Source organism: Octopus sinensis, linkage group LG17, assembly GCF_006345805.1.
Source record: "Octopus sinensis linkage group LG17, ASM634580v1, whole genome shotgun sequence".
NCBI lineage: Eukaryota > Metazoa > Mollusca > Cephalopoda > Octopoda > Octopodidae > Octopus > Octopus sinensis.
The window spans coordinates 45,231,172-45,245,414 of NC_043013.1; the positions used below are offsets into that span (position 1 = coordinate 45,231,172).

Consider the following 14,243-nt stretch of genomic DNA (forward strand, 5'->3'; position numbering starts at 1 on the left):
CCTGAGATTATAAAGGTGTCGGCGTTGAAGAAAGAAGGTGTTGAAGTTAGTCACGTGCTGGTTTCAGTAAAAGAATTGCCGCAGATATATATATTAAGTTTATGGAAGTTTGGAGTAGGGAAAGAAAGTAACGGGGGCGGTGGGGGTTTGCGGGCAAAGAGGGTAGATTAGCAAATATGGTCTATAAATAGACAGAGAACGTTCCTTAATCATGTTTTTCTTTCTTTCTTTCTTTTATCGTCTGTCAATATCATGTCGTTTCTAATCTCACTTCAGAATTCTATGTCTGTAACATGGCCTCCTCCCCCGAAAATATTTCCACTATCGAAAACACAATGCATTTCTATAACCTATCTCTCCATTCCTCTGTCTGTCTGTCTGTCTCTCTTTCTTCGCCTCTGTGTGTGTGTGTTATATCTATCTATCTATCTATCTATCTATCTGTCTATCTATCTATCTATCTATCTATCTATCTATCTATCTATCTATCTATCTATATTCGTCTCTCTCTCTCTCTCTCTCTCTCTCTCTCTCTATATATATATATATATATATATATTTCCTCATTATTCTTTTTTCTAATTTTTATATATTTCTTTTTATTCTTTTTTCAATGTAACTTCCTTCTTCACACTTCGTCAACAGTTATCTTATATTAAACTTTTAATACTTTTTGATAGTATAAAAAAATAAAAAATGAATATAAAAAATAAAAAAAATAAAAAATATAAATAAAAAAAATTATTTAATAAAATAATAATAAAAATATATATATATTTATAATTTATAAGTTTAAATTATTAATTTAAATAATTTTTTAAAATTTTAACTTTAATTTAAATATTTTAATTGGATTTTTATATTTTATATTTTTTATATTTTTTAATTAATTTTATTTCTATGTATTGGCTTATGATTTTCACTGTTTGATTTGCCTAATAGTGGTTTATCTCTAATTTAATATAATATATATATATACATGTTTCAGTCATATGACTGTGGCCTTGCTGGGGCAATGCTTTGAAGGGCTTAAATTGAACTAATCGACTCACAGGACTTATTTTTTAAGCCTGGTACTTATTCCATTGGGCTCTTTTGCTGAACCGCTAAGTTATGGGGATGTAAACACAGCAACATTGGTTGTCAAATGATGGTGGGACACGGACACACTATATCTTTATATATAAAAGTCAAGTTGTGTGTCTGTCTCCTACGATTTAGATTCCTAACTACTCCCACATTTTGCGGTGCAGTTTAACCAAAACCGGGTATCTTATAGTTGTGATTCATATCGAGCCCTTATGGGTATTAGCGCGCGTCTACGATGAGTCTACGATTTAAAAAAAATTTACCATCATTTTTTTCCATTTTAATGCATTTTTTCGCTATTATATAAGGGAAGTAACTCTCTAAAAATAACTACAATGAGTCAACGATTTAAAAAAAAATTTACCATAATTTTTTTCCCATTTTTAATGCATTTTTTTGCTATTTTTTTGGCTATAACTCTCTAAAAATGCTTATATAGTTATTTCCCTTACAAACCCGAGCAACGCCAGGCGATACTGCTAGTATATATATATATATATATATATATATGAGAGGGAGAGAGAGAGAGAGAGAGAGAGAGAGAGAGAGAGAGAGAGAGAGATACAACAGGCTTCTTTCAGCTTCGGTCTACCAAATCCACTCAGAAGGCTTTGGTCAGTTTGAGACTTTAGTAGAAGTCATTTGTCCAAAGTGGCATGCAGTAGGACTGAACCTGGAACACCATGTGACTGAGAAGCAAGCTATGTTAACTCAAACTCTTTCAAATGTGTGTGTGTGTGTGTGTGTGGTGTGTGTGTGTGTGTGTGTTCATCCTGGTAGTCTGAAAATGTCAGAACCTTATTTATCCATCACAGACACATGGCACTTCGGTTGTTTCATGAAAGTTCACTATTAGGCGCAGGAGTGGCTATGTGGTAAGTAGCTTGCTAACCAACCACATGGTTCCGGGTTCAGTCCCACTGCGTGGCATCTTGGGCGAGTGTCTTCTGCTATAGCCCCGGGCCGACCAATGCCTTGTGAGTGGATTTGGTAGACGGAAACTGAAAGAAGCCTGTCGTATATATGTATATATATATATATATGTGTGTGTGTTTGAGTGTCTGTGTTTGTCCCCCTAGCATTGCTTGACAACCGATGCTGGTGTGTTTACGTCCCCGTTACTTAGCGGTTCGGCAAAAAAGAGACCGATAGAATAAGTACTGGGCTTACAAAGAATAAGTCCCGGGGTCGATTTGCTCGACTAAAGGCGGTGCTCCAGCATGGCCGCAGTCAAATGACTGAAACAAGTAAAAGAGTAAAAGAGAGAGAGAGAGAGTATTAAATTACAGATTCCTTGGTTCATTATAAATTTTTATCTCATTCATTATGAGTTGCCAACCTAATATTTCTGACCTACTTTATTCCAGTTCTTCATTTTTCTCCACATCTATTTTAGTTATACAAACTCTAACCAAGGAAACACAAACCTTTTAATATATATAGTTGTTTTTGTTTTTTTTTTATTTTTCTCTATACCGAACTTCTGTTTGGGGGTAAATTCAGCAACTAATCTTAGTTTTCAGAACTATTTTTTTTCTTATGTTCTGTTTTGTTTATGCTGTTTCTTAAAGAATTTCACTGCCCACATGGGTGAGTAATGGAAGAGACTTGTAGAAATGGCTTCATCTTGAAACTTGCTAACAACTTGTTTACAAGATCAGTCTTTGAAATTCTTGAGTCATTTATCTCAATTACTCCAACCCTTTTTTTTTTTCATTTTTCTTATCTTGTTCCTATTATTCCTATCAAACTTTTTTTGTCTTTGAGATTTATATTATTTTTAACCTCCATCCAGATGTTAGCACTTTCAATCAGTGCATATATATATAGCAGCTCTTCATCAGCAGAAATCTGCAGTTGCATGACCTGCCAGATAGAAAGAGGAGCCAAATCTCTCTCAAACTACATTCTTCTTTATTCCTAGCCAGTGCTTGATGTGTTACACATTGATCTAGCCATTGGTGAAATGGTTTTTGTAGCATATTAATTTTTCTTTTGTGATGAGGTTACTAGCTTCACACTCAAACCATCTCCATTTCTGGAGAAAACAAACAATGGTCCTCTGCTCCATAGTGTAACATTATCATCATCATTATCAACGGCATTGTTTTGACATTTCTTTTTCCATGCTTGTATGGCCTGGGCTGAGTTTATTGGAGCAAATTTTCTATGGCCAGTTGCTCTTCCTGTTGCCAGCCTTTCCCTGTCTCTAAGTACAATAATATATTTCTTTATTGCTCACAAGGGGACAAACATAGAGGGGACAAACAATGACAGACTAAGGGATTAAGTTAATTACATTGCCCCCAGTGCGTAATTGGTATTTAATTTATTGACCCCGAAAAGATGAAAGGTAAAGTCGACCTCGGCGAAATTTGAACTCTGAATGTCACAGCAGATGAAATACCGTTAAGCATTTCGCCCGGTGTGCTAACATTTCTGCCAGTTCATTGCCCTCTTTTTTTTCACGTGGATAGCCGTGCTCTTCATTGGCGGACGAGCTGAGTGATCCCCCTGTCTAAAGCTCATCCATTCTATTTACCACCTTAACGAGCTCCTCCTCTGCTGAGGACAGCTCATACTCGCTAAGGTCTGAATACATAGTCTCTACCAGTATAACACCTGCTGCCAAGCAACACAAAAAATTCTGTCCAACTCATCAAAAATCAACACAGCAAATAGACCAATGCATGCATGGGAAGCAAGCTTCTTACCACAAAATCAATCCAACTGATTTCTGAACAGCTTCGGATCTTTTCGGTTTGAATGACAGTTTTTTCTAGCGGTGTCATATGAAATTGTCACCCATAATTATGACCCTAGAATCGATCTATTGCATTTCAATCTGTTTTAGGGTTAGGGTCAGAATTAGGGGTGGGGTGAAGGGTATCTTTTTTTCTTCACAAATGTAAATAAACCCAATCTGTTTCTTAAACGAGGGACATATTCATACGGCACAGAATGTTTTTACCTCAATAGACGCCAGTGAATGGTTGAAATTGCAGAAATTGAAGAAAAAACCATCAAATATCTTACAAACTATAGAATTTTCTCAATAAAGCCGAGAGAAAAAGATGTTTTATAAACACATTCTACCAGTATACGAAGTTAAAAATATTTTAGTTACCTAGAAATTATGTTAAAAACTGCCGTTCAAACCGAAAAGATCCACAGTTATTTATCTAATTTCAGTCATAAGGCTTTGTTTGACCTGAGGCTGCTGGTAGATGATACTTGGCCTAAGGCAATGCACACTGGGATTGAACCTGGTTATGTTGTGATTGGCAAGTGAATTTCTTAAGCCTTCCTTCAGCTGTGTAGTACTGAACACTGGTTGTAGGTTCTAGTGAGCTAACCAGTACAACTTCAGTTTCGGATTCATGATTAAATATTTATTGCACTTTGTATGTGTGTGTTTGACCTTAGGCAAATTGTACTTGAAGAAAGGGAAAGAGTTAGGGGAAGAGAGAGAGAGAGAGAGAGAGAGAGAGAGAGAGAGAGAGAGAGAGAGAGAGAGTTAGGGGAAGAGAGAGATTGACTAACTTCCCCTTGACACACTTCCAATAGAAGATTATATTTTTGGAAATGTTTCTGGCAATCAGCGTGTCCTAATTCTGGAAGCACACACATCAATATTTATAGGCTGATTATTTTAGAGAAATTGTGGCAATTGTTGCAAACCAAGAAGTCGGTCTCTTGAAAGTAAAACCCACAATGCAGGTTCAATTCTTTGTCAAACCAATTTCATCTCACTTACCCTAAGATATCCATGTGAAAGGCATAAATGTCATAATTTCGAATTTCTTGTCTACTACAAAATTAAGGTTGTGCTCAGTAACAAAATAATTAAAATTTTTTAAAATATTTTAAAAGAAATTGGAATAGACCAACTGAATTAATGTCTGCTTTTGTCCTTTCTTTTTTTTCTCTCCAGCAACCAGTTGTCTTAACGGGGTCTGGTCTTGTAGACTCTGCTCTTCATTGGAACTTAGATTATTTGTCAGACAACATGGCTAACACACAATTCACAGTCTATCAATCAGACAATTATTATTTCAAATATTATGAAGCAAGAAAAATTCCACAACAGAAAGATTTTGTCCCACCTACAATTCAGATGCAGATGTCATTCCCAGAGTTTGTAGAGAAATTAAAAGAGGCACAATGTTCAAAGAAGCAGTAAGTATTTGACTTCGTTGACGAAGTTCAAAATATTTTCTAAGTGCTCTGTGTTTTCTTAAAAAGGCATTTTTCACTTCCTGTTGTGTCTGGGGAGAGTCATTTTGTTTTTGTGTCTTTTTCACTGTTTTACTTCAATTTTCCATGCTTGATGAAGTGGGTTTGTAAGTGGCTGAGAATTCACTCACAAAGCTTACCCAAGAATACCACAAAGTGAGATTGAAACCATGACCTTGTGATTGCGAAACAAACTGCTTAACCATTTGGCCATACTGCATCCACATGTCCTCCCCCCCCACTGCTAACCACTCAACCAGAAAATAAGATTGAAATCTGTTTTCGTTTGTATTAGTCAGGTAAATTGGATCAGTCATAGTTGTGTGCCTTGTTCAGGGTTACCATGTGAAGAACATAAGATCTGAACCTGTGACCATGTAGTCAGGAGTTGCGCACATTAACTGCTTCTTTTATATGATGCATATCTGGATGGGATTGATGAGTTTCATAACCTGAAATGGTATAGTCCATGTCAATTTATTATGGTAGAGTCCATTCTTTCCAAGCTGTACATATGTATAGTAGGATTTCAACTCAATACTGTAAAACATGTCAATGATAATGTCTTTGTGCTGCTTCCAAAATTGGACCATACCATCAAATGGTACAAGGGAGTCTTAACATGGACCTTTGATTTATAACTAGAAACCATCCAATCTACTTCCAAGAAGTTTTCCATCGACCAAGTTTCACTCACAAGACTTGTCCATGATATGCAGTGGGATCAAACACGAGACCTCGAACCTGTTAGAAACAGCAGCCAGCACTCCCTGACATCCTTACAAAAGAAAGTAATGTAAAAGAGGAAATACTGTGATTCTAGATACACTGTATAACTAAAACTAAGATGAAGTAGTCATTGCTGGATTGCACTTGATCATGTCTGCTCAATTGGGTCTGACCTGGTGCTAAATAGCAACAATAGCACAAATAACAAACCTAATTATAACAGTTTGAGAATCAGTATCAAGGACATAATGCTTTAGCAGTGAAACAAGCTTTAGGCATTTCCAGAAGTCAAAAACCTCTTTACAAACTTTGGGCCAAGGATCAGCAACTTCTTTAAATAAAGGGCTACATTTGAAATTTATAAACTTGTAATATATTGAACTGCTAAATAAACGTTGCACTGCAAAAGATTATTTGTTCCACACACGATATTGAGGTTGTATGGATTTTATCACATTTCTAGGTAATTTGACATCAGGAAGATGTCACTGACCCACAGCTCCACTCTCTTTTGAAACCACAAGGATTGCATGTAGGATTCAAGTTCGCTCACTTTCCATGAACATGGTAATGCTCGCGAACACATCATTATAGAACGCATGATGCATGTGCAAAACGTTGACTCATGGGTATGAAAGGCACCCGTGTGCCATCAAACATGTTTCAGGAAATGACGTTTTATCATTAGGAAAGAACAGTTTCTTAATTAGCACTCTTCAATCAATACTATGACTGTCTGTTAATAAACTGGTTTCTATCTAGTATGTGTGTGACGTTTCTTTTGTGTTTCAGTATAAATTATTCATGGTCCATGTGAATATTATATCTTACATATAAAAATACCCACCATCACCACCTACCATATGTCCATCACTGGTAATGTTTGTGTAAGCAAAAATTACATCATGATATAATGGACTATTGCAAAAACCATCAATTTCTCAATGACCTGCTAATGTTTAAAATTTAAAAGCATTTTTTAGAAAAGGCCAAAAGTCATAACAACATTTTAGGCCACTGGTTCTCATGTTTTTTTGTTTTTTTTTGCCTGTGGACCCGTTTAATTCATATTTTGCTATGCTGAACTCCTACAGACCCCATTATATTTTTGTAATTAAATATTATTAGAAATTGTACGAAAGAAATTATTAAAAATATTTTGTATATTGTAGAAGTATAATTGATTTATTGCAAATAATTTTTAACAACTAAATCTTATGGATCCTCAAGGGTTATGTGGACCCGAGTTGAGAGCCACTGATTTAGACACCTTTGCTGAGCGGCAACTGTTTTGAGCATTGATTTGGCCTGAGATACAGCTTTTTGGCAGTGACACACTTTGGTTACATGGCATCCTTGTAATTCAATCTGTTGTAATTCTTTATTTGGTGTATAATGGATAATGGAATTCTGAAGTATGGAGTGAGCTCAATGTATCTTTGCTCTGCAATTGACAATCAAGAATAGAGGATATGCTGATAGAATCATCATCATTTTAATGTCCACTTTTCCATGCTTGCGTGAATCAGACAATTTATTGAGACAGATTTTCTACAGCCAGATGCTCTTTCCATTGCCAGCCCTCACCTGTTTCTGAGCCAGGTTATATTTCCCCCATGACCATTACATGTTTACACACAAAATATTGGAAATGAATGACTCTGGTTGTATGGTAATGACACTCATTCACAATTATCATGTGATGTCAAAAAAGGAGACACACACACACACATATTGTCTTTCAATTTCTCTCTACCAAATTCACCCACAAGGCTTTGGATGAACCAGAGCTTTAGTGGAAGACACTTGCAGCAGGACTGGACCCCAAACCATCATAGCTGGGAAGCAGACTCTTTAAACCATGCAACCACACTTGCACTATATGTTAACAGAATGGATTAGGAAAACTGGATGTAAGCTGAGATATTTCAGAGGCTGCTGCCAGAGAAGAAAGAGTAAAAGAAAAAAAAAAAAAAACGAAAAAAAACAAAAAAAAACTGGTGTTAAATAGTTTGTTTACCAAAAGAAATAATCTCAGAGAAGCATGCCAGCTTTCATAATATAATTTCTATTTTGTTAATATTATTATATTTTCGTTAATGTAATTGTGTGGTTATTAATAAAAGTTTGTTGTGTCTGTTTATTGAATTATTCCAGCTGGTTATATCTGCAGCAACCCCTAACAGAAGGGGTTGGAGATAAAATTGTTCAAGATTTTGTCTCTTTCAACTGGCGGTGGATTTCAAAGCAACAGAAGGAAAATAACTGGGGCCCATTATCTTCAAATTTGCTTTTGGTTGGAATGGCAGGTAAGTTGATGTTGAGAGGTTGAGCCTTTAAGTAGCTTGTACTTGAGAATTTACTGTGGAAATATATCAATATTAAGAAGGCAGGTATCTAAATGCTTCCCCAAATAAACATGTACTTCATTTTAGAAGCCCCAGGGAAGCAATAAGGTGATGTGCGAGCACTCTGTTCTGACTGCACTGTGTCCTATAGCAGAAACAGCTGTAAGCTAATAAAGTTGATTCATAATTCTTGTTCCCTTGTCATTTATTTAATTACAATAATAATAATAATAAGGGTAGTTTATTAAGAAAACTATTTTTACAGTAGAATTGAACACTTCATAACCACAGACTGCAGTCTACTTTCAGTTTTTGGTTGCAGTTATTTCATTTAACTGTTAGGTAATGGATGAAAGATGCAAAATCACGTTTCTCTTCCCCCTGTAACTCTGAAGCATCGCGTCAGTATCTTTAATCTTTTGTTTGTTTGCATCATTGGAATGTGGCCATGCTGGGGCAGCTCCTTCAAGTGTTCAGTCAAACAAATTGACACCAGTACTTATTCTTTTAAACCTGGTACTTGTCCTATCTGTACTTGGCCATACTGCCAAGTTACAGGGATGTAAACAGACCAACACCAGACATAGCAACACACATGCAGTTATATATATATATATATATATATATATATATATAACTGCAGTTGGGGTGGCGCTGGCAACGGCCACGTTCGGATGGTTCTCTTACGTGCCACCGGCACTGGTATCACAGCTACAATTTCCATAAAATAAGTACCAGTTGAGCACTGGAGTTGATGTAGTCAATTTACCCCCCCCCCCCAAAAAAAAAATTTGAAATCAGTATTAAGGATAAGAATCTGCAGAGCATCAAATCTTTATATTGTTTAGTTTCATCTTTTTACTTTCTGAGTTCCATTTCTGATATTACCATCTTTGCATTTTGTCTCTTCAAGGTCCTTAAAATAAGTAGCAGTAAAATACTGGAACCAATTTAGTAAATTCTTTCAGCTGCTTAAAAGGCTCCAAGTAGTTCTGTGGCTTCTGTTAACGTTGGTGACATAATAATTAGTGGAGTTGATTGTCCTAAAAGCATAGGAGCAAGTGTAAAGACAAAATGTAAAAACTTCAGGGATCTACCATTACCATGGCTGACACAAGGATTCTGTCTCAATGAAGAGCAGATTGTATGATGTTTGTGTATAAAGTGTGATGGTGTTTGATAGCAAAACATAAGCCCTGAATGTGAAGAATGTATGACTGATTACCAGCAGGAAAGTAATGAGATTAGTTTGTCTTATTTATGGATGTGTAATGGGTGGAATTCTATTTTAAGCAAACCTCTCATAACTTTTTTATTTTTTGGAATTTTCAGAAATATTTTTCGAATTTGTGTTTTACACATGAGAATTCATAAAATTATGCAAAGACCAAAATAAAAATTTTTGATGTATGATTTAAGGGTTATTTAGCTGTTATTTTTAGCACATCTCACGACCATCTCATACCTTCCTCATTTGTTTGTCAGTCTGACATATTGAAGTTTTACAATATCTTTCTCCCCCATAAACACATTTAATAGTCTGTTGCTGGGATTTGAACCAAAATTTGGACTGTCCATATTTTTAAACTGATTTTTAAAAATTCTAAAAATTAAAATTAATTTTTTTGGTTGTGTGGTAAGTAGGCGTAGGAGTGGCTGTGTGGTAAGTAACTTGCTTACCAACCACATGGTTCCGGGTTCAGTCCCACTGCATGGCACCTTGGGCAAGTGTCTTCTACTATAGCCTGGGGCCAACCAAAGCCTTATGAGTGGATTTGGTAGACAGAAAATGAAAGAAGCCCGTCGTATATATATATACATACATGTGTGTGTGTTTGTGCGTCTGTGTTTGTCCCCCCAACATCGCTTGACAACCGATGCTGGTATGTTTGTGTCCCTGTAACTTAGCAGTTCGGCAAAAGAGAGCGATAGAATAAGTACTAGGCTTACAAAGAATAAATCCTGAGGTCGATTTGCTCGACTAAAAGGCGGTGCTCCAGCATGGCCTCAGTCAAATGACTGAAACAAGTAAAAGAGTAAAAAGTATAATCGTGTGTGTGTAAAACACAAATTTGCAAATATTTTCTGAAAATTCCAAAAATATATTTTAAAAAAAGGGGAATGTTTATATGAGGTGCTTAAAGCAGAATTCTGCTGTGTAGTGTTAGTGTGCATGAATCATAGAGCAGAAATGAACTGACTGAAAGCTGGGTATAATCTGAGTCAGCTGCTATGTACAAAAGAGAGAAGACTGTATTGGCATGGGTACGGACATGTGATGCATATGGAGGGTGACTGGTGAAGAATTACCAAGGAATCCAGTTGGAAGGAGTTTGCTGAAGGAGAATAATACGAAGGAAGACAAAGGAAGAAGTAGTGATGACTGATCTTAAGATTTTGAACGTTACAAAGGAAATGAGAAGGAACCACAACAAGGGGCAAAATGCTGTGTTGGAGAAATCCATTCTAACCCATGCAAGCATGGAAAAATAGACGTAAAATGATGATTATGTTAAATTGTTCTTCTCAATTGAAATCATAACCAGGAAGGATATCCAATCTGTAAAATGTCTTCTAAAAGAATCTGTAAATCATTCAAATTTATGTAACCTTATATTTATGGATGTAAAAATATCGATAAACGTTAGAATGCAATTATATGAATTATTTTTGTGTTGTTTTACTTTGCCAGGTAACATAACACCAGTTCATTATGATGAACAACAAAATTTCTTCGCTCAACTCAGAGGTGTCAAACGATGTCTTCTCTTCGCTCCTGACCAGTTCAAAAGTTTGTACCCATTCCCAGTTTACCATCCACATGACCGACAGAGTCAGGTTAGTTGTCTCATTGTTTTGTTGTTACTAAGTTCTGATGGAGAATCAATGAATCCTGTAATGTGGTGTTGATTTGTGTAATATTAATTAATCTTACTCATAAATATCGGGCAGTGAGTGGCTGTGTGGTAAGTAGCTTGCTAACCAACCACATGGTTCCGGGTTCAGTCCCACTGCGTGGCATCTTGGGCAAGTGTCTTCTGCTATAGCCCCGGGCCGACCAATGCCTTGTGAGTGGATTTGGTAGACGGAAACTGAAAGAAGCCTGTCGTATATATGTATATATATATATGTGTGTGTGTATGTTTGTGTGTCTGTGTTTGTCCCCCTAGCATTGCTTGACAACCGATGCTGGTGTGTTTACGTCCCTGTCACTTAGCAGTTCGGGAAAAAGAGACCGATAGAATAAGTCGTGGGGTCGATTTGCTCGACTAAAGGCGGTGCTCCAGCATGGCTGCAGTCAAATGACTGAGACAAGTAAAAGAGTGAGTTGGCAGAATCGTTAACACCCTGAACAAAATGCTCAGTGGCATTTCGTTCGTCTCCATGTTCTAAGTTCAAATTCTGCCGAGGTCAACTTTGCTTTCATCCTTTTGGGGGTCAATAACATAAGTACCAGTTAGACTCTGGGGTCAATGTAATTGACTTCTCCTCTCCCTTCAGAATTGCTGGCTTGTGTCAAAATTTGAAACCAACCTTGCACATTTAATATCGTATTGCTGATGTGAATTGAATGGTGTAACTTCAAAGTGTCACTTTTGAGAAAAGCACAATTTAAAGTTAGCCGTGGAAATTGTGTTAGCTAAGAAAAATTACCTGTACATCTGCTTTCACTTGACGTCTTCAGGCATTTTTGAAGACATAATAAATGGTTACTAAGACCAGCGTCCACCTACTCCCTCCACAACACTAATCTCAAAAAGTCTTCATGTGAACGCGACCTGGGTGTTATTGTCGACAGTGATTTGCGTTGGACAAAACACATCACTAAAATTGTCAAGAAGGCTGAAGGTGTCTTGGCATCACTCACCAAATCCTTTGTGAGCCGCTCTCCGGCTATCTATCTACGGCTTTATATAGCTATGGTGCAACCTCACCTGGAATTTGCATCACCGGTCTGGAACCCCTATCTTGCCCAGGATATCAATCGTCTGGAAGCCGTTCAGCGACGTGCAACCAAAAGAATACCCTCCATCAGGCATTTGCCATATTCTGAACGCCTTACTTCCCTGGGCATGGACACATTGAAACTCCGACGTCTGGCAGCTGACTTGGCCGACACCTATAAAATTATCAACCATCTTATAAACAATAACTCTGAGCACCTTTTCAAACTCCACCTATCTAACACCCGTGGACATATTTACAAAGTCAGAAAACAGCACAGCTCCCATGACTTTCGGAAACATTTTTTCACGCTGAGAGTTGCTGAAGTATGAAACAAACTGCCGGCATCAGTTGTTAGTTTTTGGAGCACTGCATCCTTCAAAACTTCCATGCTTCCTGAGATTCGCCAACACTACACCTGATTTTCTCCCCTCTATGCACACGCAAGCATGTATCTGACTCATACACTGTTCACTTCCCAGACATTTGTACATTACTGCATATACTCTATACACACTTTCTGACAAGTTGTGGTGCACCTGAGCACTGTATACAATAATTTCATTATTATTATCTTTTCAAACCAGCTCCAAATGATAACCTTTCACAAGGCACAAGCACACAGTATGTTGTACAGCTGAGATATCTTGGCTGGTTTACTAACCACATCCACCTACATGTTTGACTAAAGTTCTGCCCATTGGCCCTCTATCTGTGCTACGTCTTCACACATTGTATTCTACCACTACTGCAATAAATCAGTTTCAGACCACTCCCTTTACCTCACTCCCCCCTGTTGTATCTCCATATCTTTGTCCTTCAGACACAGATCTTGCGAATGCCAAGAGTTTGTGTGTTCCCTCCAGCTACTGACTGGCAACAATTTATATTCTTTTTTTTCTTGCCATTTTTGCATCACTATCATATTTCTAACATTTCTTATGTTGCCATAGATAGGACAGCCCTGTATCCACCACTCCTCTCAATCCAATGTCATCTCGTCTCTGAGGTTAAACCTCCTGAGATACAATCTTCTTCAGTCATTCTTCAAAGTTGGAAAACCTATATCTATGAAACAGTCCTTGGACGAAAATTGCATGCACATTTTGCTTTGACGGTTAACGGTGGACAAACCGAGGTTAGAATCGAGCTGAAAATTGGTAGGGATACTAAATGTGTGGTGAGGATGAGAACCGCAATGGTTAAAATTCGCACGCTATAAAGATGTGGTTGCTATGGCAAAAAGAGTAATTTTTATCGATTCAAGGGGGCCCAGAGCCCCTCTAGGTTTGTGCGATTGGCTTTTAATGCCCAGCGGCATGCACTGCAGGCTGTTGTGCTTAATAAACATACATTTTGTCACAAAATTCCAACTACTAGGAAACGATTTTTCATTGTGAAAAAATGAGTGCTTTTTACCCTCATTTTCTTTTTAATTTTTGATAAAATTTTCGTTTTTTTTTTAAATTCCTCATCTTTAAAAATGTGGTCCGAGAAGACCCGAATGAAATCGGGTTATAATACTAGTAGTTATATATTTCCTACTGTCTGCATACAGTATGTTCCATCCAGCGAAAATTAACCATTTTGTTATCCAATACAGTCATATCTCAGTATCTCTTGCATACATTAACTGATGTCCTTAAATCTGATACCCACTTCTTCACTTCATCTGTTTTCTGTCTTTTATTATCACCATTATCATGTAGCATCTCGTTTCCATGCTCGTAAGGGTAAGACATCTTGACTGGGGCTGGTAAGCTGCAAAGTTTCACCAGGGTCCATATACTCTCTCTTTTACTCTTTTACTTGTTTCAGTCAAGTGACTGTGGCCATGCTGGAGCACCACCTTTGGTTGAGCAAATCGACCCCAGGACTTATTCTTTGTAAGCCTAG

At 37.1% G+C, this 14,243-nt stretch overlaps 1 protein-coding gene across 1 annotated transcript in view; it reads left to right on the forward strand.

Moving 5' to 3' along the window:
* Nucleotides 1-14,243, forward strand: part of LOC115220825 (hypoxia-inducible factor 1-alpha inhibitor) — a 46,166-nt gene that overhangs the window by 24,850 nt on the left and 7,073 nt on the right. Inside the window, exons 2-4 of the mRNA XM_029790999.2 lie at nucleotides 5,024-5,268; nucleotides 8,212-8,363; nucleotides 11,095-11,240. Coding sequence (XP_029646859.1) covers nucleotides 5,024-5,268; nucleotides 8,212-8,363; nucleotides 11,095-11,240 — 543 coding nt within the window. The remainder of the gene's footprint in view (nucleotides 1-5,023; nucleotides 5,269-8,211; nucleotides 8,364-11,094; nucleotides 11,241-14,243) is intronic.